The 27,491-nt window shown below is 48.3% G+C and overlaps 1 protein-coding gene across 3 annotated transcripts; it reads right to left on the bottom strand.

The window, feature by feature from the left end:
- Positions 1-1,861: 1,861 nt before the first annotated feature.
- Positions 1,862-27,200, bottom strand: LOC142918226 (uncharacterized). 3 transcript variants are annotated; one of them, XM_076062360.1, is made up of 11 exons: positions 27,045-27,200; positions 25,967-26,165; positions 25,269-25,447; positions 10,807-11,171; positions 10,328-10,493; positions 9,036-9,395; positions 5,321-5,635; positions 4,333-4,681; positions 4,141-4,201; positions 2,794-2,895; positions 1,862-2,588 (listed from the first exon to the last, which is right to left on the bottom strand). In XM_076062360.1, exons 1-11 carry the CDS (start codon positions 27,136-27,138, stop codon positions 2,541-2,543), a joined length of 2,238 nt encoding a protein of 745 aa, XP_075918475.1. In that variant the 5' UTR covers positions 27,139-27,200; the 3' UTR covers positions 1,862-2,540. The 3 variants fall into 3 exon arrangements, with proteins under 3 accessions (XP_075918475.1, XP_075918477.1, XP_075918476.1); XM_076062362.1 differs by having other exon boundaries at positions 5,321-5,404; XM_076062361.1 differs by having other exon boundaries at positions 9,072-9,395.
- Positions 27,201-27,491: the final 291 nt, after the last annotated feature.

Raw genomic sequence — 27,491 nt, 5'->3', positions numbered from 1 at the left:
GTAGCCAGTTCACGCGTGGCTCTCGCCCAGTGGCAGACCCCGCAAAAAAAAACATCGTTACGTTAACTTTGTCCTCAGCGCCTTCCACTCAAGCCATCCACTCTCCTTACTACAGTTAAGGTGAAGTATCAATGTTCATTTATTCTATTCATTATAACGGTGTTTCTTGTTTTGTGTACGCTTTTATGTACTGTACTGTATTTTTAATATTGTAAACTTTGTGTAAAAATGGCCCATAATAGGAGCATCCTTGGGTGGGGGACCAATTAATGCCATTTCCTTCATTCTTACGGGGAACTTTGATTCGGTGTTCGAACAAATCGGTGTTCGAACACGGTTTTGGGAACGAATTAAGTTCCATCTCCGAGGTACCAGTGTAAAGAGTTTACCTTTAGAGGCTAAGTCCCCTTTTCCTGACGAGGACCGCTTGTGTTGCGATCTAAACGGCGTGGTATTTTGTATCTATCTACGTGACTCGACTGAAAGAACTAGAGAATGTGAATAAGCGGTAAGGCTCTGGGTGAACGGGCAGAAGTAAGAACATCACAAAACAATGAGGTGAACTATTATCGACGGATCCTAATGTAGTGTGTTGTAGTGTATAGTGTAGTGTATAGTGTAGTGTATAGTGTATATAGTGTAGTGTATAGTGTAGTATATATAGTGTGTAGTGTAGTATATATAGTGTAGTATATATAGTGTGTAGTGGAGTGTATAGTGTGTAGTGTAGTGTATATAGTGTAGTATATATAGTGTGTAGTGTAGTGTATATAGTGTAGTATATATAGTGTGTAGTGGAGTGTATAGTGTAGTGTATAGTGTAGTGTATAGTATAGTGTAGTGTATAGTGTGTTGTATAGTGTAGTGTATAGTAGTGTATAGTGTAGTGTATAGTAGTGTATAGTGTAGTGTATAGTAGTGTAGTGTATAGTGTATAATGTAGTGTATAGTGTAGTGTATAGTAGTGTATAGTGTAGTGTATAGTGGAGTGTATAGTATAGTGTAGTGTATAGTGTCATGTATAGTAGTGTATAGTAGTGTATAGTGTAGTGTATAGTGTAGTGTATAGTATAGTGTAGTCTATAGTATAGTGTATAGTATAGTGTAGTATATATAGTGTGTAATGTATAGTGTAGTTTAACACGTAGGCTTTCGCGACCAATATTATTCATAATAAAGGTTTTTGGATTAGATCGCGTTTATTTATAAATGTGTCGTAACCCTCCACCACCCGACACGGCCAATCAGCAAAAAAAGTGTCACGTTGACAAAAGACAAATAATTCACTACTTTAGCCCACCGGTGTGTTGAAGAGTGAATCCACATTTACAGTTCGAGTAGTACTGTGACGTTTCGCTGGTAAATACATCCAGCATCATCGGGCAATTCGCCAGAATGGTAAAGCCCTCGCTTGCTCCCGGTTTTATATAGAGCAGCAGGGTGACGTCATCACTTAACTCATATCAGGTGCAGTGATTAGAGGCGGAGGGGGGGGGGGTATTGTAATTATATAATCGATTAGTAATCAGTCATTGGTTATGATTAGTAATGAGTTGTAGATGAGTAATTATTTAAATCAAAATGTAATGTGTATTATTTAATATAGTGAGTGTATAGCGTAGTGTATAGTAGTGTATAGTATAGTGTAGTGTATAGTGTAGTATATAGTGTAGTGTATAGTGTAGTGTATAGTGTAGTATATAGTGTAGTGTATAGTGTAGTGTATAGTGTAGTGTATTGTGTAGTGTATAGAGTAGTGTAGTACACTAGTACAGCACACTGGTGGGTTAGCGAGCCAAGCAACAACATTTGCACTCTGGATACCGTGACATTTCGCCAGCAATCACAACAACCAGCTTCATCAGGCGACAGCCACATTTGTACATTGATTTATTTACACAATCTAACCCGGCTGATATCGGTTCGCCGAAAACCAACAGCGTCAAACTATGAAAGTACCGCGGCATCGCGGGAGCGGCCGATGAAACTGGCCGGGTTTGGGGAGAAATAAAAAACCGGGACGCTGACGGGGCGCACGAAGGCTCACGGCGTTGTACACGCCTCGTGACGCCGCTTGTTGCCCCGACAAAACAATATAATATAAACACGCGGAACTCCCTCTCCATGCCGGACGTCGTGACGGACCGTGCCGATGTCGCCGCTCGTCGACCCCCGGCCACGCGAGGGCGAATTTAAATTCTCCCCCCACCCCCCACCCCCTTCTCCCTGGCTCCCTGGCACGACGCCCGGTCGCCTCCCGTCCAGAGGCACAACGCCGGGGGAAAGCGCTGGGAGGTGAGAGACCGTCGCGAAGACTAAAATAAAATAACAAAAACACTGCGTCCGGTTAACGGAGAGCTCTTTCGTAAAACAAAATTCCCACCCCCACCCCACCCAAAAAAAAAGTGAAAAGCCAAACTCGGGGCACCGATTGTAACCGGCACGAGGCAAATGGCGGAGCACGGCAAGGTGGAGCACGGCAAGGTGGAGCACGGCAAGGTGGAGCACTCTCGCTCCCCCCCCCCACCCCGAGCCGCTTCTCAAAAATCTTCCTCCCTCGCCTCGTCGTCATCTTTGTCTTTGAAAACCTGCGGGGGTCGGAATAAATTAGAGAGACGGTGACCGACCCCACCCACCCCCCCCCTGGGGTGGCCAGAAGCGGATCGCTCACTCAGCCTAAGCAGGAGCATCGGTGATGTGGGCGGACACTCGCTCACCGCTCGCTCGCTCACCGCTCACCGCTCGCTCGCTCACCGCTCGCTCACCGCTCACTCACCACCCACCCCCCCTCACCGCGTAGTCGTAGCTTCCAGCTCCGCTGTCTTGGTGCTGAGGCTGCGGTGGCAACTCGTGCAGCCCCTCATCCGCCTTGTTGCCACTCTCTAGCGTTAGCAACTACACACGGAGCATCCCCACAACACGCACAGTGTGTGGTGAATCTGTGGGTCTCTGTGTGGTGAGTCTGTGGGTGTCTGTGTGGTGAGTCTATGGGTCTCTGTGTGGTGAGTCTGTGGGTCTCTGTGTGTGGTGAGTCTGTGGGTCTCTGTGTGGCGAGTCTGTGGGTCTCTGTGTGGTGAGTCTATGCGTCTCTGTGTGGTGAGTCGGTGGGTCGCTGTGTGGTGAGTCTGTGGGTCTCTGTGTGGTGAGTCTGTGGGTCTCTCTGTGTGGTGAGTCTATGGGTCTCTGTGTGGTGAGTCTGTGGGTCTCTGTGTGGTGAGTCTGTGGGTCTCTGTGTGAGTCTGTGGGTCTCTGTGTGGTGAGTCTATGGGTCTCTGTGTGGTGAGTCTGTGGGTCTCTGTGTGGTGAGTCTATGGGTCTCTGTGTGGTGAGTCTGTGGGTCTCTCTGTGTGGTGAGTCTATGGGTCTCTGTGTGGTAAGTCTGTGGGTCTCTGTGTGGTGGGTCTGTGGGTCTCTGTGTGAGTCTGTGGGTCTCTGTGTGGTGAGTCTATGGGTCTCTGTGTGGTGAGTCTGTGGGTCTCTGTGTGGTGAGTCTATGGGTCTCTGTGTGGTGAGTCTGTGGGTCTCTGTGTGGTGAGTCTATGGGTCTCTGTGTGGTGAGTCTGTGGGTCTCTCTGTGTGGTGAGTCTATGGGTCTCTGTGTGGTAAGTCTGTGGTACTCTGTGTGGTGGGTCTGTGGATCTCTGTGTGAGTCTGTGGGTCTCTGTGTGGTGAGTCTATGGGTCTCTGTGTGGTGAGTCTGTGGGTCTCTGTGTGGTGAGTCTATGGGTCTCTGTGTGGTGAGTCTGTGGGTCTCTGTGTGGTGAGTCTATGGGTCTCTGTGTGGTGAGTCTGTGGGTATTATTTTGGCAATCGTCATCAGGAGGAGAAAAGAGGGGGATGAAAGCCGCTGAAGCAGCAGGCTGTTTTAAAGTTTTAAAGTTGGGTGTAGCCCAAGGGTCATAAACAAAGTGGGCACAACTTTACCGAAAGACCCAAAGAAAATGAATTCCTGCAGTCACGAAAGCTTTAGGTCGAGTCTAACTGTGTCTCTGTATATACACTACACTACTATATACTACACTATACACTACACTACACACTACACTACTATACACTACACTACTATACACTACACTACACAGAATACGGAGAGAGACACGGATGGACTGGGCCTCTGTGTTCTGGCAGTGTGCCACTCACGGAGCCACGGTCGCCCTCCGCGTTTCTCCGCGGTGCCTTGGGGAGCGTGGGGGGATCCTCCCTGCACGCATGTGGGTAGTGGGGGGGTGGTGGGGTAGTGGTGGGGGGGGGCACAGCGGCAGGTCGTCACACAGACGACCCCGCGGGCACCGCCGACGTCCGCCCGACGTCCGAGAGAAGCGAGCGACTCACGAGGGGCCCCAGGGCTCGTGACGACGCTGACGCTGACGCTGACGGGGGTGGCAGTAGAGCAGCAGCAGCAGCAGCAGCGTGGCCACCAGGGCGAGGGACACGGCGAGGATCGCGGCCCAGCTGGCCCGGCCCGCCGCCGCTGCCGCCGCAGAATTCTCTGCGTGGCCAAACGGTCCCCCGCGTGGCGTCAGCGTGCCGCCGTAGCACGACGACAACCGCCGCGATGACCACACGCGCCAGGCTAGGCGCCCTTTGAGGCTCGCGGTGCTTGCACCCGGGCGTTGCGGGTCGAGGGAGCGAGACGGAGGGACGGACGGAGACAAAGTTCCCCCGTGAAGGCCACGGCGGACTGTCGGGGCGGGTGCCGTTAGCGAGTGTCAGCAGCTGAGAAGGCCGTGATTGTGACAAACGAGGGGATGGGTGGCCAGAACAGGGACACACACACGCACACACACACGCACATGGACACACACACACACGCACACGAACACACACACACGCACACGGACACACACACACACACGGACACACACACACGCACACACACGCACACACACACACGGACACACATGCATGCACACGGACACACACACGGACACGCACACACGCACCAACACACACACACATGTACACGGACACACACGCACCAACACACACACACGTACACGGACACACATGCACCAACACACACACACGAACACACACACACACATGCACACGGACACACACACACGCACACACACGCACACACACATGCATGCACACGCACACGGACAGACACGCACACGCACACACACACGCACACGAACAGACATGCATGCACACACACACGGACACACACACGGACACGCACACACGCACCAACACACACACACACAATGACACGGACACACACAAAGCAACACACACACGTGCACGTACACGGACACGCACACACACACACGTACACGGACACACACACATGCAACATTCAGAGATGCGAACAAACCTGTTCGTGTGTCCAGTTGCCTGTTCGGACCGAAAGTCGTGAGTTCAACCGGCGTGCAACAGACGGCGGTGGTGGCATCTACATCTGTAGAACGTGAAGAACCAGTGGCATTTACATCTGTAGAACGTGAAGAACCAGTGGCATCTACATCTGCAGAGCGTGAAGAACCAGTGGCATCTACATCTGTAGAACGTGAAGAACCAGTGGCATCTAAATCTGTAGAACGTGAAGAACCAGTGGCCTCTACATCTCCAGAAGGTGAAGAACCAGTGGCATCTACATCTCCAAAAGGTGAAGAACCAGTGGCATCTACATCTGCAAAACGAGAAGAACCAGTGACATTAATATCAACAGAATACGAAAAAACAGTGACACGTACATCTGTAGCACGTGAAGAACCAGTGGCATCTACATCTACAGAACATGAAGAACCAGTGGCATCTACATCTGTAGAACGTGAATAACCAGCGGCATCTACATCTGCTGAACGTGAAGAACCAGTGGCATCTACATCTGCAGAGCGTGAAGAACCAGTGGCATCTACATCTGCAGAGCGTGAAGAACCAGTGGCATCTACATCTGCAGAACGTGAAGAGAACGTCAATAACCAGTGGCATCTCCATCTGCAGAACGTGAAGAACCAGTGGCATCTACATCTGCAGAACGTGAAGAACCAGTGGCATCTACATCTGCAGAGCGTGAAGAACCAGTGGGATCTACATCTGCAGAACGTGAAGAACCAGTGGCATCTACATCTGCAGAACGTGAAGAACCAGTGGCATCTACATCTGCAGAGCGTGAAGAACCAGTGGCATCTACATCTGCAGAACGTGAAGAATCAGCGGCATCTACATCTGCAGAGCGTGAATAACCAGCGGCATCTACATCTGTAGAACGTGAAGAACCAGTGGCATCTACATCTGCAGAGCGTGAAGAACCAGTGGCATCTACATCTGCAGAACGTGAAGAACCAGTGGCATCTACATCTGCAGAGCGTGAAGAACCAGTGGCATCTACATCTGCAGAAGATAATGAGCTTTGGGTCTCCATGTGAGTCTATGGGTCTCTGTGTGAGTAGTCTATGGGTCTCGGTGTGATGAGTCTATAGGTCTCTGTGTGAGTCTATGAGTCTCTGTGTGAGTAGTCTATGGGTCTCTGTGTGAGTAGTCTATGGGTGTCTGTGTGAGTAGTCTATGGGTGTCTGTGTGATGAGTCTATGGGTGTCTGTGTGAGTCTATGGGTCTCTGTGTGAGTAGTCTATGGGTCTCTGTGTCAGTCTATGGGTCTCTGTGTGATGAGTCTATGGGTCTCTGTGTGAGTAGTCTATGGGTCTCTGTGTGAGTAGTCTATGGGTGTCTGTGTGGTGTGTCTATGGGTCTCTGTGTGAGTAGTCTATGGGTCTCTATGTGAGTAGTCTATGGGTCTCGGTGTGATGAGTCTATGGGTCTCTGTGTGAGTCTATGGCTCTCTGTGTGAGTAGTCTATGGGTGTCTGTGTGATGAGTCTATGGGTCTCTGTGTGAGTAGTCTATGGGTGTCTGTGTGATGAGTCTATGGGTCTCTGTGTGAGTAGTCTATGGGTCTCTGTGTGAGTAGTCTATGGGTGTCTGTGTGAGTAGTCTATGGGTGTCTGTGTGAGTAGTCTATGGGTCTCTGTGTAAGTAGTCTATGGGTCTCTGTGTGAGTAGTCTATGGGTGTCTGTGTGAGTAGTCTATGGGTGTCTGTGTGAGTAGTCTATGGGTCTCTGTGTAAGTAGTCTATGGGTCTCTGTGTGATGAGTCTATGGGTCTCTGTGTGAGTAGTCTATGGGTGTTTGTGTGATGAGCCTATGGGTCTCTGTGTGAGTAGTCTATGGGTGTCTGTGTGATGAGTCTATGGGTCTCTGTGTGAGTAGTCTATGGGTCTCTGAGTGAGTAGTCTATGGGTGTCTGTGTGATGAGTCCATGGGTCTCTGTGTGAGTAGTCTATGGGTGTCTGTGTGAGTCTATGGGTCTCTGTGTGAGTAGACTATGGGTCTCTGTGTGAGTCTATGGGTCTCTGTGTGAGTCTATGGGTCTCTGTGTGATGAGTCTATGAGTCTCTGTGTGAGTAGTCTATGGGTGTCTGTGTGATGAGTCAATGGGTCTCTGTGTGAGTAGTCTATGGGTGACTGTGTGAGTAGTCTATGGGTGTCTGTGTGAGTAGTCTATGGGTCTCAGTGTGAGTCTATGGGTCTCTGTGTGATGAGTCTATGGGTCTCTGTGTGAGTAGTCTATGGGTCTCTGTGTGAGTAGTCTATGGGTGTCTGTGTGAGTAGTCTATGGGTCTCTGTGTGAGTAGTCTATGGGTGTCTGTGTGATGAGTCTATGGGTCTCTGTGTGAGTAGTTTATGGGTGTCTGTGTGAGTAGTCTATGGGTATCTGTGTGATGAGTCTATGGGTCTCTGTGTGAGTAATCTATGGGTCTCTGTGTGAGTAGTCTATGAGTGTCTGTGTGAGTAGTCTATGGGTCTCTGTGTAAGTAGTCTATGGGTCTCTTTGTGAGTAGTCTATGGGTGTCTGTGTGAGTAGTCTATGGGTGTCTGTGTGAGTAGTCTATGGGTCTCTGTGTAAATATTCTATGGGTGTCTGTGTGAGTAGTCCATGGGTCTCTGTGTGAGTAGTCTATGGGTCTCTGTGTGATGAGTCTATGGGTCTCTGTGTGAGTATTCTATGGGTCTCTGTGTGAGTAGTCTATGGGTCTCTGTGTGAGTCTATGGGTCTCTGAGTGAGTAGTCTATGGGTGTCTGTGTGAGTAGTCTATGGGTCTCTGTGTGAGTCTATGGGTCTCTGTGTGAGTAGTCTATGGGTCTCTGTGTGGGTAGTCTATGGGTGTCTGTGTGAGTAGTCTATGGGTCTCTGTCTGAGTAGTCTATGGGTGTCTGTGTGAGTAGTCTATGGGTGTCTGTGTGAGTAGTCTATGGGTCTCTGTGTGATGAGTCTATGGGCCTCTGTGTGAGTCTATGGGTCTCTGTGTGAGTAGTCTATGGGTGTCTGTGTGAGTAGTCTATGGGTCTCTGTGTAAATATTCTATGGGTGTCTGTGTGAGTAGTCCATGGGTCTCTGTGTGAGTAGTCTATGGGTCTCTGTGTGATGAGTCTATGGGTCTCTGTGTGAGTATTCTATGGGTCTCTGTGTGAGTAGTCTATGGGTCTCTGTGTGAGTCTATGGGTCTCTGAGTGAGTAGTCTATGGGTGTCTGTGTGAGTAGTCTATGGGTCTTTGTGTGAGTCTATGGGTCTCTGTGTGAGTAGTCTATGGGTCTCTGTGTGGGTAGTCTATGGGTGTCTGTGTGAGTAGTCTATGGGTCTCTGTCTGAGTAGTCTATGGGTGTCTGTGTGAGTAGTCTATGGGTGTCTGTGTGAGTAGTCTATGGGTCTCTGTGTGATGAGTCTATGGGTCTCTGTGTGAGTCTATGGGTCTCTGTGTGAGTAGTCTATGGGTGTCTGTGTGATGAGTCTATGGGTGTCTGTGTGATGAGTCTATGGGTCTCTGTGTGAGTAGTCTATGGGTCTCTGTGTGAGTAGTATATGGGTCTCTGTGTGAGTAGTCTATGAGTCTCTGTGTTAGTCTATGGGTCTCTGTGTGAGTAGTCTATGGGTCTCTGTGTGAGTAGTCTATGGGTGTCTGCGTGAGTAGTCTATGGGTCTCTGCATGATGAGTCTATGGGTCTCTGCGTGGGGCAGTGTCAATTCTCACCGATGACAGAGAGGTTGACCCTCCCCTCGAAGTTACCGTGGGGGAAGGTGACAATGTGACAGAGGAAGAGGCCCCCGTCGCCAGGACGCACGTCCAGCAGCTCCAGCGAGACGTCGCCGGGAGGCCCCCCAACGCGGAACCGCAGTCGGCCCGCGAGGGACGAGTTGGAGTACGCCGTGCCGTGCAGCGGGCTGAGCGTGGCCAAATTGGCCCCCGCCCAGACGTAGTCACGGGAGGCCTTCAGCCAGTTGGCCTGCACCACCACCACGGCCGCACCCCACAGGACGCAGCGCAGCAGCGCCACCTTCTGGCCGACCACCGCCGTGACCTGGCCGTCCGTGTCGACACCCACACGAGGGGCTGGGTGGGAAGACCACGCAGAGACCCATAGACTACACATAGAGACCCATAGACTACTCATAGAGACCCATAGACTACTCATAGAGACCCATAGACTACTCATAGAGACCCATAGACTACTCATAGAGACCCATAGACTACTCACGCAGAGACCCATAGACTACTCACGCAGAGACCCATAGACTACTCACAGAGACCCATAGACTACTCATAGAGACCCATAGACTACTCATAAGAGACCCATAGACTACTCATAGAGACCCATAGACTACTCATAGAGACCCATAGACTACTCACGCAGAGACCTATAGACTACTCAGAGACCCACAAGACTACTCACGCAGAGATCCAAAGAGTACTCATAGAGACCCATAGACTATCTTCTTTGGTAATTTCGGTAAAGCCACATAGAATGAGAATAAAATAATAAATTGATCAAATAAAATAACACAATAAAATTCTTACGACGTATCGGCCACAACACAAGCGGCCTTCATCAGGTGAAGGGACGAGACTGTCTGGAGGACAGTGCTGGTCTGAGCGTGGCTGTGTTCGCTCCAGCGCTGTCCTCCAGACAGTCTCGTCCCTTCACCTGATGAAGGCTGCTTGTGTTGTGGCCGAAACGTCATGAGAATTTTATTGTGTTATTTTATTTTATCAATTTATTTTATTCTCATTCTATGTGACTTTACCGAAAGAACCAAAGAAGATGAATCCTTGCAGTCACGAAAGCTTTAAATCGAAATCCATAGACTACTCATAGAAACCTATAGACTACTCACGCAGAGTCCCATAGACCACTCAAAGACCCACAAGACTATTCACACAGAGACCCATAGACCACTCATAGAGACCCACAAGGCTACTCACACAGAGACCCACTTCACACGCACAAAAATACCTCTCACTCATTCACCCAGCCACCCACTCACCCCCGGTGCTGTATGGTGGAGGGACAGAGACACACGACAGTGGAGACCACTCCCCTGCCTTCCACCGTGGCAAGTCGGCTACCATTCTCACGCGGACGCAGTACTCATCCTCACGTCCCGGCAGAAGCATCATTCGGTGTTGGTACCGGCATCCGATGAAGCGCTCCTGGCAGTAAGCATCATCATCATCAGTAGTAGCAGCAGTAGTAGTAGCAGCAACAGCATCATCATCAGTAGTAGTAGCATCATCAGTAGTAGTGTCATTGGTAGTAGCATCATCAGTATCATCATCATCATTAGTAGTAGCAGTAGTAGTAGCAGCAACAGCATCATCATCAGTAGTAGCAGCATCATCAGTAGTAGTGTCATTGGTAGTATCATCATCATCATCAGTAGCAGCATCGCCACCCACCCACTCAACCACACACATCTCCCGCCACAACCTCCCGACCCCCGTCACAACTCCGGCAACCTCTCACCGTGAGTCGAACGCCGCCTCTTGTTGAGATGTCAACCTGATGGTGATACTTCACGTCGTGGGCCACCAGCGCCCTCCACCCCCGCCCGACGGAGACCAACAACGACAGCTTCCGCACCTCCGGCTCTCCGTCGACCGCCGCCTCCAACTCCCCAGCCACCCCAGGACCACCGTCATCATGGCGGTCATCGTCACCGCCGTCACGGTCATCGTCATCGCCGTCGTCGTTGTAGCCATCATCGTCGTTGTCTTCATCGTCACCCACAACACCGCACTCCTCATCCTCACCACCATCGCCCTCCTCCTCGTCCTCCCCCCGCGTCAGTTTGTCGAGCCTCAGGGTGAACGACGGAGCGCTGAGCACAGCTGAGACACGGGAGAGGGGGGGTCATGGCGAGGGATGTTTGTGTGATCTCTCCCTGTCCTACAGAGTGAGTGAGTGGAGTTTGTGTGATCTCCCCCTGTCCTACAGAATGTGTGAGTGGAGTTTGTGTGATCTCCCCCTGTCCTACAGAGTGAGTGGAGTTTGTGTGATCTCCCCCTGTTCTACAGTGTGAGTGGACTTTGTGTGATCTCCCCCTGTCCTACAGAGTGTGTGAGTGGAGTTTGTGTGGTCTCTCCCTTTCTTACAGAGTGAGTGAGTGGACTTTGTGTGATCTCCCCCTGTCCTACAGAGTGAGTGGAGTTTGTGTGATCTTCCCTTGTTCTACAGAGTGAGTGGAGTTTGTATGATCACCCCCTGTTCTACAGAGTGTGTGAGTGGAGTTTGTGTGATCTCCCCCTGTCCTACAGAGTGAGTGAGTGGACTTTGTGTGATCTCCCCCTGTCCTACAGAGTGAGTGGAGTTTGTGTAATCTCCCCCTGTTCTACAGAGTGAGTGGAGTTTGTATGATCACCCCCTGTTCTACAGAGTGAGTGGAGTTTGTGTGATCTCCCCCTGTTCTACAGTGTGAGTGGAGTTTGTGTGATCTCCCGCTGTCCTACAGAGTGTGTGGAGTTTGTGTGATCTCCCCCTGTCCTACATAGTGAGTGGAGTTTGTGTGATCTCCCCCTGTCCTACAGAGTGTGTGGCGTTTGTGTGATCTGCCCCTGTCCTACAGAGTGTGTGGAGTTTGTGTGATCTCCCCCTGTTCTACAGAGTGTGTGAGTGGAGTTTGTGTGATCTCCCCCTGTCCTACAGAGTGTGTGGAGTTTGTGTGATCTCCCCCTGTTCTACAGAGTGTGTGAGTGGAGTTTGTGTGGTCTCTCCCTTTCTTACAGAGTGAGTGAGTGGACTTTGTGTGATCTCCCCCTGTCCTACAGAGTGAGTGGAGTTTGTGTGATCTTCCCTTGTTCTACAGAGTGAGTGGAGTTTGTATGATCACCCCCTGTTCTACAGAGTGTGTGAGTGGAGTTTGTGTGATCTCCCCCTGTCCTACAGAGTGAGTGAGTGGACTTTGTGTGATCTCCCCCTGTCCTACAGAGTGAGTGGAGTTTGTGTAATCTCCCCCTGTTCTACAGAGTGAGTGGAGTTTGTATGATCACCCCCTGTTCTACAGAGTGAGTGGAGTTTGTGTGATCTCCCCCTGTTCTACAGTGTGAGTGGAGTTTGTGTGATCTCCCGCTGTCCTACAGAGTGTGTGGAGTTTGTGTGATCTCCCCCTGTCCTACATAGTGAGTGGAGTTTGTGTGATCTCCCCCTGTCCTACAGAGTGTGTGGCGTTTGTGTGATCTGCCCCTGTCCTACAGAGTGTGTGGAGTTTGTGTGATCTCCCCCTGTTCTACAGAGTGTGTGAGTGGAGTTTGTGTGATCTCCCCCTGTCCTACAGAGTGTGTGGAGTTTGTGTGATCTCCCCCTGTCCTACAGAGCGAGTGGAGTTTGTGTGATCTCCCCCTGTCCTACAGAGTGAGTGTGTGGAGTTTGTGTGATCTCCCCCTGTTCTACAGAGTGAGTGAGTGGAGTTTGTGTGATCTCCCCCTGTCCTACAGAGTGAGTGGAGTTTGTGTGATCTCCCCCTGTCCTACAGAGTGAGTGAGTGGAGTTTGTGTGATCTCCCCCTGTCCTACAGAGTGAGTGAGTGGAGTTTGTGTGATCTCCCCCTGTCCTACAGAGTGAGTGAGTGGAGTTTGTGTGATCTCCCCCTGTCCTACAGAGTGTGTGAGTGGAGTTTGTGTGATCGCCCCCTGTCCTACAGAGTGAGTGAGTGGAGTTTGTGTGATCTCCCCCTGTCCTACAGAGTGAGTGGCGTTTGTATGATCCCCCCCTGTTCTACAGAGTGAGTGGAGTTTGTGTGATCTCCCCCTGTCCTACAGAGTGAGTGAGTGGAGTTTGTGTGATCTCCCCCTGTCCTACAGAGTGAGTGAGTGGAGTTTGTGTGATCTCCCCCTGTCCTACAGAGTGTGTGAGTGGAGTTTGTGTGATCGCCCTGTTGTATATATAGGTGTTATGAAAATTGATGAAAATAATGAAAATTAAATGAAATTTGAGATTTGCATAATTTATCCGAAATTATGTTAATTAGTGTAATTATGTGCATAAATTATGCTGATTCGAGAGATAATCGTATTAATTTATGCGAGTGGGCGTGGTTATGATAATGCAGGTCGTTATGGATTATCAGGTCGAGCCTCGGTGACGAGGATTGTGTTATGAATTGGAATAACGCAATTAATCGTATGCAGTGACGCAGGCGTTGTGAGCGTGAATGAGAGAGAGACGATTCGACTCTGCTCTTCAATTCCGTATTATCGATAAGGATACGATTACTCTCGATTGAACATTACGGATTATGTGTGTTATGGATCATGTGGTGATAGTGTGCTTATGATAGGTCCCCAGGATTCAGATCTCATACGCAGAACAATATTATGCAGAATTTCAGGAAGAATCACACACAAACCTTCTGCTTTAATCAATTTTATTTCTAGCTAACTTTAATTTTTGGATAATATGAAAAACTCAATCTCGGGATTTTGGAATTTCAACACAGCGTTAACACGATACCATCACGATTGCGTTGTTTCACCTCGATAGCGGCACCTGTGGTTAATTCCCGACGCGTAACGCAATCGATCGGTTGTTGAGAGAGAGATTAAAAACATGCGAACTATTCTATCAAACCTTAACTTTATAATATGCAAACTCGTATGCTTGAATTGTTAGACAACACGGCACTTGGTCTTTGATTCGTATCCAATCCTTAATACATTCTGATATGCGAAGTTATTATGCTTGAAATCGTCAGCACAGTACCACGTTGATGTTCGTTCATTGATTCATAACGATTATGAATTTAAAGCGTTCGACTGTAATACTTCTAATTGCCTTATCAACACCACTCGATGGCCACAAAGCTTCGTTACTTGAATCGTCACACAAAACAGCATTCGGTCACTGATCATGCGCGGCCCTTAATGCAATTATTGTCACGTTGTTAACAATAGGATGACTGATTATTATGCAACGCTACTCGTTGACAGGGCACTCCAACCGGTATTATTCTTGGAGGCACAAATATGCGTTTGAATTCGTTATTTCATTCGTGGATACCGGCAAGATTATGCAGAAAGACAAATATTAACGAACGACTCAAGTATTCCTAATCAACTTCTCAACGCGACTCAATGGGTGGCGATGTTTCCTTTTGAGATCCTTATCTCGGGCCAATCTTTTAATTGATTGTGGCCAGACCCCTGACAGGGAACCGGTTGAACAAGCTCTCTATCCCCGCGAGCGGCGCTCCGTGGTGAGGAGCCAAGAATTAATCCTTGTTAATGGGTCAGTTGGTAATTTATGCGGTTAGAAGTACAGCCCCAGCACAATATTACAGAGAAAAATTATGAACACTCTTAAAAACGATGGATTATTCACTCGGTCGTTGCGATGTTTCCACAATCACGGATGGTTCAATGGCTTGAGGTTTTTAGGCTTTGTTAATGACCCGTGTGTGTGTGTTGAATGGTGTGAGTGGTGTAAGAGTAGGCCAATGTTCAGAATCGATTCTTTGCGTCAAGCAGACGTCTGGTTTGTGTGTAGTGGGGGGGCAGTGTATCATACGTATCAGTTGATTCTTCTTTCAGTAGTTGGTTCGGACTCGACGGACGTTGGTGAACGAGTAGATGCGTTGTTGTAGCTGAGATGACCGTCTGGTAGACGGCGTTAGAAGCACGCCCGCAGCGGCGCGCTGGTGCTCCGTCGTCGGCGGTTGTAGATTGCAGGCTCACGATTCGCTCGTGGTGGCGCTGGCCGCTAACAGCGGCAGCGGGTCGCCAATTGGCGACACTCGCCAATTCGGTGAGTTGTAGAGACGTCTCCGGCGTCGGTGATGGCTGCTCTTCTGCTGAGATGAGTTGAGCGGGTCTTCTGCTGAGATGAGTAGAGATGAGTCTTCTTCTGTTGAGCTGAGTTGAGATGAGTCTTCTTCTGTTGAGCTGAGTTGAGATGAGTCTTCTTCTGTTGAGCTGCCCCCGAGGGCTGATGAGTTGGCCCCGAGGGCTGATGAGCTGGTTTCAATGCTGAAACGGCTCCTTTTTATGCCAAAAATCTCTCCCCTTCTCGGCTCCCCCTCACGAGGTGGAGCTATCTTTGATCTGATCGTATGTCGGTGGGGGGGTTCGTGTGTCGGTGGTGGGGGGGGTTCGTGTGTCAGTGTGTATGTTTGTGTGTGTGTCATTTATGACACGGTCCTGTTCGGGTCTTTCCTCAAGCCATAAACATCAAGACAACAGACACCTCGATTCATCTTGGTGGCGTCTGGTTGTCGGATCCCTCCACCCAGAGAGAGGGGCGGGTTCCCCCCCCCCCCCTTTTCCGTTTGCGTTCCGACGCACAAAGAAATGGTTAAGATTTTTTTTTTTTAAGTTTAACATTTCACATCACAGTTGGTATCTTATCATACACAGTTATGATCCTGCTTGTGATTCATAGTATTTGATTTATTTCCAAGTGAAGATGCTCTTCCGAGCGTATGCATTTTATCACGTGCTGCAGGGAAAGACAAAGGTGGCCGGGATCTTCCCATCTCTCTATACTTTGCAAATATCATTTCGACTCCATGTTCGCCACGACTCGTGTTTGTAACTACGTCCTCCCGACACCTCTCGGTTTACCGAGGTTCGAATTGTTATGATGGAATTATTAAAAAGAAAAATAATTTTCATCCTGAGTTTAAGAGGTCCGTTTCCAGATTGTTGGAATCCATATCCCTTGGTTCTGTAAGGTTCTATAATGGAATATCGTTTAAGGTTAACACATTATTATTAATGTTATTTTGCAATTTCTTTAAAACTTGTTTGTCTGATTGCCGTGTGTGGGGTGGGGTGTGTCTCCTCATCAAACCCGGCTGGCTTTTCCAGATGGCCCCTTGTGATAAGGTGTAATTCCTGCTTCTCCGCGCTGTGAGAGAGACAAAGATGGTCGGGGTTGCTTGGGATATTGTTTAAACTCTTTCGTAAGTTTGCCCGTTCGCCTCATTCCTTCTCGATAACCTTTGATGTGACTCGGTATTTTGTCTCCAAGCTTTGCTTTAACAGTAAAAGTATTAAAGGTGAAAATCATTTGATAGCGAATTAATTATTGGATAATAATTCACTGATGTGTCTGGTGGCCTGTTCTTAATTGGAGTGAGCGTTAGGCTCGCTACTTTTATCTTATTCTTGTTGTTGCCTTTTAATTTTTTTGTTGTTTTACTGGAAAATAAGGAAAAGAATATGTATACGATTTACCCTGTTGGCGTCTGGTGTCTGCTCTCTTGGTGTTCTGACCTCGGAGGGACCTTTCCTAAGGGGCCCATCAAACTCTTGTTCATCTGGAGATTTTCGCCGATAGCTGTTACATCCTCGCCTTGAGAGTTTTATTATTTCTTTATTCTTTAATGGTCTGTTTATGACCAACATCTGGTTTTTCGTGTTTCTGGCTTACTGGTTTGATTCATTAAAAAAAAAATATATTGTCTGTCACGAAAGAAAGGAAAAAGAAATCTAGGTGTATGCATCCGTAAATATTCTTATGGATATTAATTGTGGAAAAAGGGCCGTATACAACATTCCGCCCTTTTAAAAATGATCGGTGGTCTGCCACCGGTTATTTTTAATATTAAAGAAAAATGCCTTTTTCCACCATGAACTATCGATTGTCTTCAAGTTTGTGATTTTTCCTTACAACGCGCGCGTACGTGTCACAACTTAGCATGATTACATTTGAAATAAGAAAATAAAAGAACAGGAAAAAGAGAAAAATTAAGGCAACATGTTACATCGGGTCTTATCAATTATTGCTTTGATTTTTGTTTCAGTTCCTGGGAAACACTGGATAGCGGTTTCGAGCCCGGTGGTATACCGTTTCCCTCCTGGCATCTCTTTGTTTAATGTTTACCAAGTTATTGGCAACCTTACTGCCACGTTTGGTCAAAAGTACAGAATAATTTTTCTCATGACCAGGTATTTTCGAGTAACCTGTGACCTTTCCATGCAACATCATCACATCGTCGTTTTGGTTCATCGTCGGTATGGCTTTAGCCAAATGAGCACGGTTCCTTGGTTCGTATCGGTAATTTTTTTTATCCCTCGCCTTCCCTGTGGGTTTATGTGGCGTGAAGCCATGTCGAGCGCCACCAGGATTAGTACACAACACGAGTTTCCGTGCTCGACTGTTGGGGTCATTTGCCTTCTCCGCAGCCATGTGCAGATTTGCTGACTCCGTACCACGATCTGATTCCGTGCCTCGATTCGATTCCATGTTTTTGCGTGTGCTGGATTTCCACACATTCCCCAATCCATCATGGATTTTTGTCTCCGTAACGCGTTTCCCTGGCACTTTTACTGTACTCTCACGCAATTTTGCGACACAATTGATCGCGTTTCATTTACCAAACAAGCATGTTTCTCCTCCCGACCCTGTTGGTTATCATTTCCTGTTAGATCACGCTTCATGGTTAATTTTCCTTGTTCAATAGGTGTGTTCACCACGGGAGCGACTCTCGCGTTCCCCACCACATCAAAGCGTGTGCATGGCGCATTTAGTTTTCCACAATCATGGTTCCCCTCTTGGTTCTGTTTGTAACCTCCAGCCTGCTTGATTTTTTCCAAGGGCTGTGATTTTTTTTTCAGATCAGCGGACACCTCTTTCCCTGTCATTTTCCTCTCAACCAGTGTGAGCGATTTGTCACGTGCCCATGTCACCCTCTTTGTTACAGCCAAGCCATGTGTGCCCCTTGTGTATCGTGGAATGGGGAATCGGCGTGATTCTGCTCTTGGCCTATACACGCCGTGATTCTCGCGATTATGTGTCTTTGTGTGTCGTGGCCGCCCATTCTCTATGTGCCACTGTCGACCGTAATTGTTATCTCGCCATCTGTGTGGGTAATTTTGGCCGGCTGTGTGCCGCTGCATTGGGTGAAGATATGGTCCTGCTCTTTGCTTCCACCCGTGGCGATTGTCGCAAATACGCGTCTCTGCACGCTGCGAACGCTCTCGGTCTGTGTGCCGTGGAATTGAGCACTGGTCTGACTTTGCTCGTGGTCTCCACACGTTGCGATTCTCGCAAATACGCGTCCCTGCATGCTGCGATCGCTCCTGGTCTGCGTGCCATTGTCTCGTGTAATTGTTATTTGACCACCCGTGTATGTAATTATGTTGGTAATCCGTGGGTGCTTTTTGTTTTCTGCACTGTGGGCCTGCGTGCATCAAATGCCTCACATGTTTTTTATTTTCGTCTGATAGGCTGGTTGCCTTGTCCCGTTCACTGTGTGCTGTGAAATCATTGTTTTTAGCCCGGTACAGCCAAGCCATGTGTGCCCGATCCACTATGTGGTCTAAGGAGGCTGTCTCTGGATTCAAGACCATTCCCACAATTTCTGTAATCTCTGGACTCAAAGATCCAAAAAACATAATTTTGAACCTTTTGTCACCTTCGTGATACTGATCCACATCGCCCGCATAGTACGCTCTTTTAAATCGCATGAGGTAATCCCGAGGATCCTCGTCTGCACACTGGGTCATAGATTTTGCAGCGTTAAATCCCTCAGACAGTGTTAAATATTCTCCAAACTTCCGAATCACTGCCAGGCTCAGCTTTTTAAAATCGTTCCGAACCTCGTATGGTAGCGACTTTACCCATGATATGGACTGTCCATGCAAGCTGCGTTTCAGCAAACTCGCTTTTTCATCCGTTTTCCTCAGACCCCTGATCATTGCTTCTGCTTCTACCGTTGCGATGTGAGTGTGAATGTCCGTGTTCTTATTGTGTGGATCAAAATAGGGAATTCTGACGAGAGCTTTGTCCATCAAGTTCAGAGTGTTACTACTGAACGAGTATTCGGAAAGTTGATCATCGTCATCCGAGTCAGATTCGGATGAGTCATTAACATCACGGTGGCGTTGCTTAACATGATTTTTGTAGTGTATTTTGCGCCTGTAACGTGGGTCAACTTTGCTCGGTGACTCCTGTTTTCCCCATGGCTCATACTTAGGTGGTTTTTGTGGGGTGTTTGATTTATATTTGTCTGGTGCGTCGTGCCTGTCGCGATGTTTGTGTCGGCCGTCTGTGCGTGGTGTGCGTTTTCCTGGAGAGTTGCCTCGGAGCTTCGGCTCCGCCCTTTCTCGCGTTATTAGTACATAATCTCCTGGTGATTTAGTTTTGATATTCTGTCTCACTCTGACTTCGGGGTTATCAGTCCCACCTGTTTCTTTTCCGAAATTTTCCTCATCCCATAATCTCTGTTTGTCTGTCTGTGCGAGAGGGTCTGAGTTCAGCGTAGCTATTCCTGATGTTTTTACATCGTGTTCGCTTTTCTCCCATTTTATCCAGTTCTTAAGCAGTGTCCCAATGTCATCAATACAGCTCCCCTTCCATGTGTCTCCCTGATTTGTTTGCTCTGTAGCAGATCGGCCTGACCTTTTTGGTACAAGTTCCCAATATCCCGCAATCCACTCAAAAATTACTCTTAATACGAGCATCTCTGGAATTTCACTTCAGAGTGCATATCAAAACAGTTGTATCCAGAATGCATCAGTTCGACTCCTGTGACTCTGGTATTCCCTTCAGAGTACGTATAAACAATTGTATCACAGGATATGGTCAGTTTGACTCGAGCAAATAATCTTACTTCAATTGTCTTTGTTATACCCTGCTACTCTGGAATTTCCCTTCAGAGTGCGTTTTTTGTTTGCTTTACACCCGTTACAGTCACAGGGCAACGTTAGATCATAAAACCTTGGTTAATACAACAGTGATTTGTTCCTTAATTCAAGCATAAACTGTCTGCGAGAGATCCCGGACGACGCGCCCAATATGTTGTATATATAGGTGTTATGAAAATTGATGAAAATAATGAAAATTAAATGAAATTTGAGATTTGCATAATTTATCCGAAATTATGTTAATTAGTGTAATTATGTGCATAAATTATGCTGATTCGAGAGATAATCGTATTAATTTATGCGAGTGGGCGTGGTTATGATAATGCAGGTCGTTATGGATTATCAGGTCGAGCCTCGGTGACGAGGATTGTGTTATGAATTGGAATAACGCAATTAATCGTATGCAGTGACGCAGGCGTTGTGAGCGTGAATGAGAGAGAGACGATTCGACTCTGCTCTTCAATTCCGTATTATCGATAAGGATACGATTACTCTCGATTGAACATTACGGATTATGTGTGTTATGGATCATGTGGTGATAGTGTGCTTATGATAGGTCCCCAGGATTCAGATCTCATACGCAGAACAATATTATGCAGAATTTCAGGAAGAATCACACACAAACCTTCTGCTTTAATCAATTTTATTTCTAGCTAACTTTAATTTTTGGATAATATGAAAAACTCAATCTCGGGATTTTGGAATTTCAACACAGCGTTAACACGATACCATCACGATTGCGTTGTTTCACCTCGATAGCGGCACCTGTGGTTAATTCCCGACGCGTAACGCAATCGATCGGTTGTTGAGAGAGAGATTAAAAACATGCGAACTATTCTATCAAACCTTAACTTTATAATATGCAAACTCGTATGCTTGAATTGTTAGACAACACGGCACTTGGTCTTTGATTCGTATCCAATCCTTAATACATTCTGATATGCGAAGTTATTATGCTTGAAATCGTCAGCACAGTACCACGTTGATGTTCGTTCATTGATTCATAACGATTATGAATTTAAAGCGTTCGACTGTAATACTTCTAATTGCCTTATCAACACCACTCGATGGCCACAAAGCTTCGTTACTTGAATCGTCACACAAAACAGCATTCGGTCACTGATCATGCGCGGCCCTTAATGCAATTATTGTCACGTTGTTAACAATAGGATGACTGATTATTATGCAACGCTACTCGTTGACAGGGCACTCCAACCGGTATTATTCTTGGAGGCACAAATATGCGTTTGAATTCGTTATTTCATTCGTGGATACCGGCAAGATTATGCAGAAAGACAAATATTAACGAACGACTCAAGTATTCCTAATCAACTTCTCAACGCGACTCAATGGGTGGCGATGTTTCCTTTTGAGATCCTTATCTCGGGCCAATCTTTTAATTGATTGTGGCCAGACCCCTGACAGGGAACCGGTTGAACAAGCTCTCTATCCCCGCGAGCGGCGCTCCGTGGTGAGGAGCCAAGAATTAATCCTTGTTAATGGGTCAGTTGGTAATTTATGCGGTTAGAAGTACAGCCCCAGCACAATATTACAGAGAAAAATTATGAACACTCTTAAAAACGATGGATTATTCACTCGGTCGTTGCGATGTTTCCACAATCACGGATGGTTCAATGGCTTGAGGTTTTTAGGCTTTGTTAATGACCCGTGTGTGTGTGTTGAATGGTGTGAGTGGTGTAAGAGTAGGCCAATGTTCAGAATCGATTCTTTGCGTCAAGCAGACGTCTGGTTTATGTGTAGTGGGGGGGCAGTGTATCATACGTATCAGTTGATTCTTCTTTCAGTAGTTGGTTCGGACTCGACGGACGTTGGTGAACGAGTAGATGCGTTGTTGTAGCTGAGATGACCGTCTGGTAGACGGCGTTAGAAGCACGCCCGCAGCGGCGCGCTGGTGCTCCGTCGTCGGCGGTTGTAGATTGCAGGCTCACGATTCGCTCGTGGTGGCGCTGGCCGCTAACAGCGGCAGCGGGTCGCCAATTGGCGACACTCGCCAATTCGGCGAGTTGTAGAGACGTCTCCGGCGTCGGTGATGGCTGCTCTTCTGCTGAGATGAGTTGAGCGGGTCTTCTGCTGAGATGAGTAGAGATGAGTCTTCTTCTGTTGAGCTGAGTTGAGATGAGTCTTCTTCTGTTGAGCTGAGTTGAGATGAGTCTTCTTCTGTTGAGCTGCCCCCGAGGGCTGATGAGTTGGCCCCGAGGGCTGATGAGCTGGTTTCAATGCTGAAACGGCTCCTTTTTATGCCAAAAATCTCTCCCCTTCTCGGCTCCCCCTCACGAGGTGGAGCTATCTTTGATCTGATCGTATGTCGGTGGGGGGGTTCGTGTGTCGGTGGTGGGGGGGGTTCGTGTGTCAGTGTGTATGTTTGTGTGTGTGTCATTTATGACACGGTCCTGTTCGGGTCTTTCCTCAAGCCATAAACATCAAGACAACAGACACCTCGATTCATCTTGGTGGCGTCTGGTTGTCGGATCCCTCCACCCAGAGAGAGGGGCGGGTTCCCCCCCCCCCCCCTTTTCCGTTTGCGTTCCGACGCACAAAGAAATGGTTAAGATTTTTTTTTTTTAAGTTTAACATTTCACATCACAGTTGGTATCTTATCATACACAGTTATGATCCTGCTTGTGATTCATAGTATTTGATTTATTTCCAAGTGAAGATGCTCTTCCGAGCGTATGCATTTTATCACGTGCTGCAGGGAAAGACAAAGGTGGCCGGGATCTTCCCATCTCTCTATACTTTGCAAATATCATTTCGACTCCATGTTCGCCACGACTCGTGTTTGTAACTACGTCCTCCCGACACCTCTCGGTTTACCGAGGTTCGAATTGTTATGATGGAATTATTAAAAAGAAAAATAATTTTCATCCTGAGTTTAAGAGGTCTGTTTCCAGATTGTTGGAATCCATATCCCTTGGTTCTGTAAGGTTCTATAATGGAATATCGTTTAAGGTTAACACATTATTATTAATGTTATTTTGCAATTTCTTTAAAACTTGTTTGTCTGATTGCCGTGTGTGGGGTGGGGTGTATCTCCTCATCAAACCCGGCTGGCTTTTCCAGATGGCCCCTTGTGATAAGGTGTAATTCCTGCTTCTCCGCGCTGTGAGAGAGACAAAGATGGTCGGGGTTGCTTGGGATATTGTTTAAACTCTTTCGTAAGTTTGCCCGTTCGCCTCATTCCTTCTCGATAACCTTTGATGTGACTCGGTATTTTGTCTCCAAGCTTTGCTTTAACAGTAAAAGTATTAAAGGTGAAAATCATTTGATAGCGAATTAATTATTGGATAATAATTCACTGATGTGTCTGGTGGCCTGTTCTTAATTGGAGTGAGCGTTAGGCTCGCTACTTTTATCTTATTCTTGTTGTTGCCTTTTAATTTTTTTGTTGTTTTACTGGAAAATAAGGAAAAGAATATGTATACGATTTACCCTGTTGGCGTCTGGTGTCTGCTCTCTTGGTGTTCTGACCTCGGAGGGACCTTTCCTAAGGGGCCCATCAAACTCTTGTTCATCTGGAGATTTTCGCCGATAGCTGTTACATCCTCGCCTTGAGAGTTTTATTATTTCTTTATTCTTTAATGGTCTGTTTATGACCAACATCTGGTTTTTCGTGTTTCTGGCTTACTGGTTTGATTCATTAAAAAAAATATATATATTGTTTGTCACGAAAGAAAGGAAAAAGAAATCTAGGTGTATGCATCCGTAAATATTCTTATGGATATTAATTGTGGAAAAAGGGCCGTATACAACAGCCCCCTGTCCTACAGAGTGAGTGAGTGGAGTTTGTGTGATCTCCCCCTGTCCTACAGAGTGAGTGGCGTTTGTATGATCTCCCCCTGTTCTACAGAGTGAGTGGAGTTTGTGTGATCTCCCCCTGTTCTATAGAGTGAGTGAGTGGAGTTTGTGTGATCTCCCCCTGTCCTACAGAGTGAGTGGAGGTTGTGTGATCTCCCCCTGTCCTACAGAGCGAGTGGAGTTTGTGTGATCTCCCCCTGTCCTACAGAGTGAGTGGAGTTTGTGTGATCTCCCCCTGTCCTACAGAGTGAGTGGAGTTTGTGTGATCTCCCCCTGTCCTACAGAGTGAGTGAGTGGAGTTTGTGTGATCTCTCCTTGTCCTACAGAGTGAGTGAGTGGAGTTTGTGTGATCTCCCCCTATCCTACAGAGTGAGTGGAGTTTGTGTGATCTCCCCCTGTCCTACAGAGTGAGTGGAGTTTGTGTGATCTCCCCCTGTCCTACAGAGTGAGTGAGTGGAGTTTGTGTGATCTCTCCCTGTCCTACAGAGTGAGTGAGTGGAGTTTGTGTGATCTCCCCCTGTCCTACAGAGTGTGTGAGTGGAGTTTGTGTGATCTCTCCCTGTCCTACAGAGTAAGTGGAGTTTGTGTGATCTCCCCCTGTCCTACAGTGAATGAGTGAGTGGAGTTTGTATGATCTCCCCCTGTCCTACAGAGTGAGTGAGTGGAGTTTGTGTGATCTCCCCCTGTGCTATAGAGTGAGTGAGTGGAGTTTGTGTGATCTCCCCCTGTCCTACAGAGTGGGTGGAGTTTGTGTGATCTCCCCCTGTCCTACAGAGTGAGTGAGTGGAGTTTGTGTGATCTCCCCCTGTGCTACAGAGTGAGTGAGTGGAGTTTGTATGATCTCCCCTTGTCCTACAGAGTGAGTGAGTGGAGTTTGTGTGATCTCCCCCTGTCCTACAGAGTGAGTGAGTGGAGTTTGTGTGATCTCCCCCTGTCCTACAGAGTGAGTGAGTGGAGTTTGTGTGATCTCCCCCTGTTCTACAGAGTGAGTGAGTGGAGTTTGTGTGATCTCCCCCTGTCCTACAGAGTGAGTGGAGTTTGTGTGATCTCCCCCTGTCCTACAGAGTGAGTAAGTGGAGTTTGTGTGATCTCCCCCTGTTCTACAGAGTGAGTGAGTGAGTGGAGTTTGTGTGATCTCCCCCTGTCCTACAGAGTGAGTGAGTGGAGTTTGTGTGATCTCCCCCTGTCCTACAGAGCGAGTGGAGTTTGTGTGATCTCCCCCTGTGAGCCGAAGACACACACACAGGCAGAAAGAGTCACAGACATACACAGCGACACACACAGACAAAGATGACAAAGATCCTCCGTGTAGCCTGAAAAAGACCGTTGGGGCAAGTGCTGTTAGTGAGCACCAGACAGACACGGACAAAGAGAGACACAGAGAGAGAGACACAGAGAGACACACACACACAGAGACACAAAGAGAGAGACACAGAGAGACACACAGAGACACAGAGAAAGACACACACAGAGACACAGAGAGAGACACACACAAAGACAGAGGCATATGTACAATCTCGTGCCACTCACTTTCCATCAAGGGCAGGACTACAACGGCGACCCAGCGTGAGGATCGCGACGGCGAGGATGAGAAGGAGAATCTCACACGGAGGAGGTAGCGGTCACCGGGATCGTCCAGCGCCGAGGAGACGTCGCACCGTGTCTCCGTTGTGGAAGCGCAGACGGTCTGCCAGCGGGCTCGTCTGAAGCTGCGCAGACAGAGACACAGGGAGGAGTGGTGAGGGTGGTGAGGAGCCAGTGGGTGAGAGAGACGTGTGTGTGTGTGTGAGTGGGTTGGTGGATGAGTGGGTTGGTGAGTGAGTGGGTGAGTGGGTTGGTGAGTGGGTGAATGGGTTGGTGAGTGAGTGGGTGAATGGGTGAGTGGGTGATTGAGTGGGTGAGTGAGTGGGTTGGTGAGTGAGTGGTTGGTGAGTGGGTTGGTGAGTGGGTGGGTGAGTGGGTTGGTGAGTGGGTGAGTGAGTGGGTTGGTGAGTGAGTGGTTGGTGAGTGGGTTGGTGAGTGGGTGGGTGAGTGGGTTGGTGAGTGGGTGAGTGAGTGGGTTGGTGAGTGAGTGGCTGAGTGAGTTGGTGAGTGAGTGGGTGAGTGGGTTGGTGAGTGAGTGGGTGAGTGGGTTGGTGAGTGAGTGGGTAAGTGAGTGGGTTAGTGAGTGAGTGGGTGAGTGAGTGGGTTGGTGAGTGAGTGGCTGAGTGAGTGAGTGAGCATCTCACAGTTTGCTCTGAACTGTGTATGTAACATTCAGGAACGTTGAGTTGGTCGTGGTCGTGGTGGTCGAGTTGATGGTGAAAGGATCAACAAGTGGGGGTCTATCCCCTCCATCCCCACTGGGAGCCGCTTCAACGGGGTCCCAGCAAAGGGTCGCCAGGAGGTCTCGAGACTCCAAACGAACATTCAGTGGGAACAGCGGAGCTGGGCAGATGGGGAAAAACATTCAAGAGTGCGTTAACCACTGCACCACCACTCCTCACTCACACACACAGTGCGTGAACCACTGCACCACCACTCCCCACACACTTCCACACACAGTGTGCTAACCACTGCACCACCACTCCACACACACACAGTGCGTTAACCACTGCACCACCACTCCCCACACACACACACAGTGCGCTAACCACTGCACCACCACTCCCCACTCACACACACAGTGCGCTAACCACTGCACCACCACTCCTCACACACACACACAGTGCGCTAACCACTGCACCACCACTCCACACTCACACAGTGCGCTAACCACTGCACCACCACTCTCCACTCACACTTACACAGTGCGCTAACCACTGCACCACCACTCTCCACACAGTGCGCTAACCACTGCACCACCACTCCTCACTCACACACACAGTGCGTGAACCACTGCACCACCACTCCCCACACACTTCCACACACAGTGTGCTAACCACTGCAACACCACTCCACACACACACAGTGCGTTAACCACTGCACCACCACTCCCCACACACACACACAGTGCGCTAACCACTGCACCACCACTCCCCACTCACACACACAGTGCGCTAACCACTGCACCACCACTCCTCACACACACACACAGTGCGCTAACCACTGCACCACCACTCCACACTCACACAGTGCGCTAACCACTGCACCACCACTCTCCACTCACACTTACACAGTGCGCTAACCACTGCACCACCACTCTCCACACAGTGCGCTAACCACTGCACCACCACTCCCCACACAGTGCGCTAACCACTGCACCACCACTCACCCCACAATCACAACCTGGCACCCGATTTATCGACCACCTCGGGCTCTGCTCACCGTGGCTGCTGCACGTGACGAGGTGGTGGAGGAGGAGGAGAGGCAGGATGAAGGGGAAGAGTAGGCCAAGTTTGTAGAGTTTCGACATCGCCATTAACCCCACACGCAGCCACGCGTCCGCCTCACCCAAGTCACGTGCTGAGGAAATCGATTCAAGGTTTAATTAAAAACTCGGATCGATTCCTATGTGGATAACAAATGCGAATCGATAGTGGTCAAAAATGTAGCCGAAGGCATCGATCCCTATTGAGACTGCATTGGAATTGACGTTGGTCGTGAGTGTAAAATGGAATCGAATACATTTTCGATAACATGGGAATTGATTATGGCGATTTGTTCTAACATAGGAATCGATCAAGCTAGTGATTTAAAGCGCATAGAATCGAATCCCATTGGGATACCTACCATGAGAATCGATTGTGTTAGAAAAGGAGAGCGTTCAGAATC

The sequence above is a fragment of the Petromyzon marinus genome, unplaced genomic scaffold (genome assembly GCF_048934315.1).
Source record: "Petromyzon marinus isolate PM22_M1 ecotype Great Lakes invasive population unplaced genomic scaffold, UKy_Petmar_22M1.pri1.0 PM_G_Scaffold_58, whole genome shotgun sequence".
NCBI lineage: Eukaryota > Metazoa > Chordata > Hyperoartia > Petromyzontiformes > Petromyzontidae > Petromyzon > Petromyzon marinus.
Note: the sequence above shows the minus strand (reverse complement) of the source record. Positions and strands in the feature narration are given on the sequence as shown.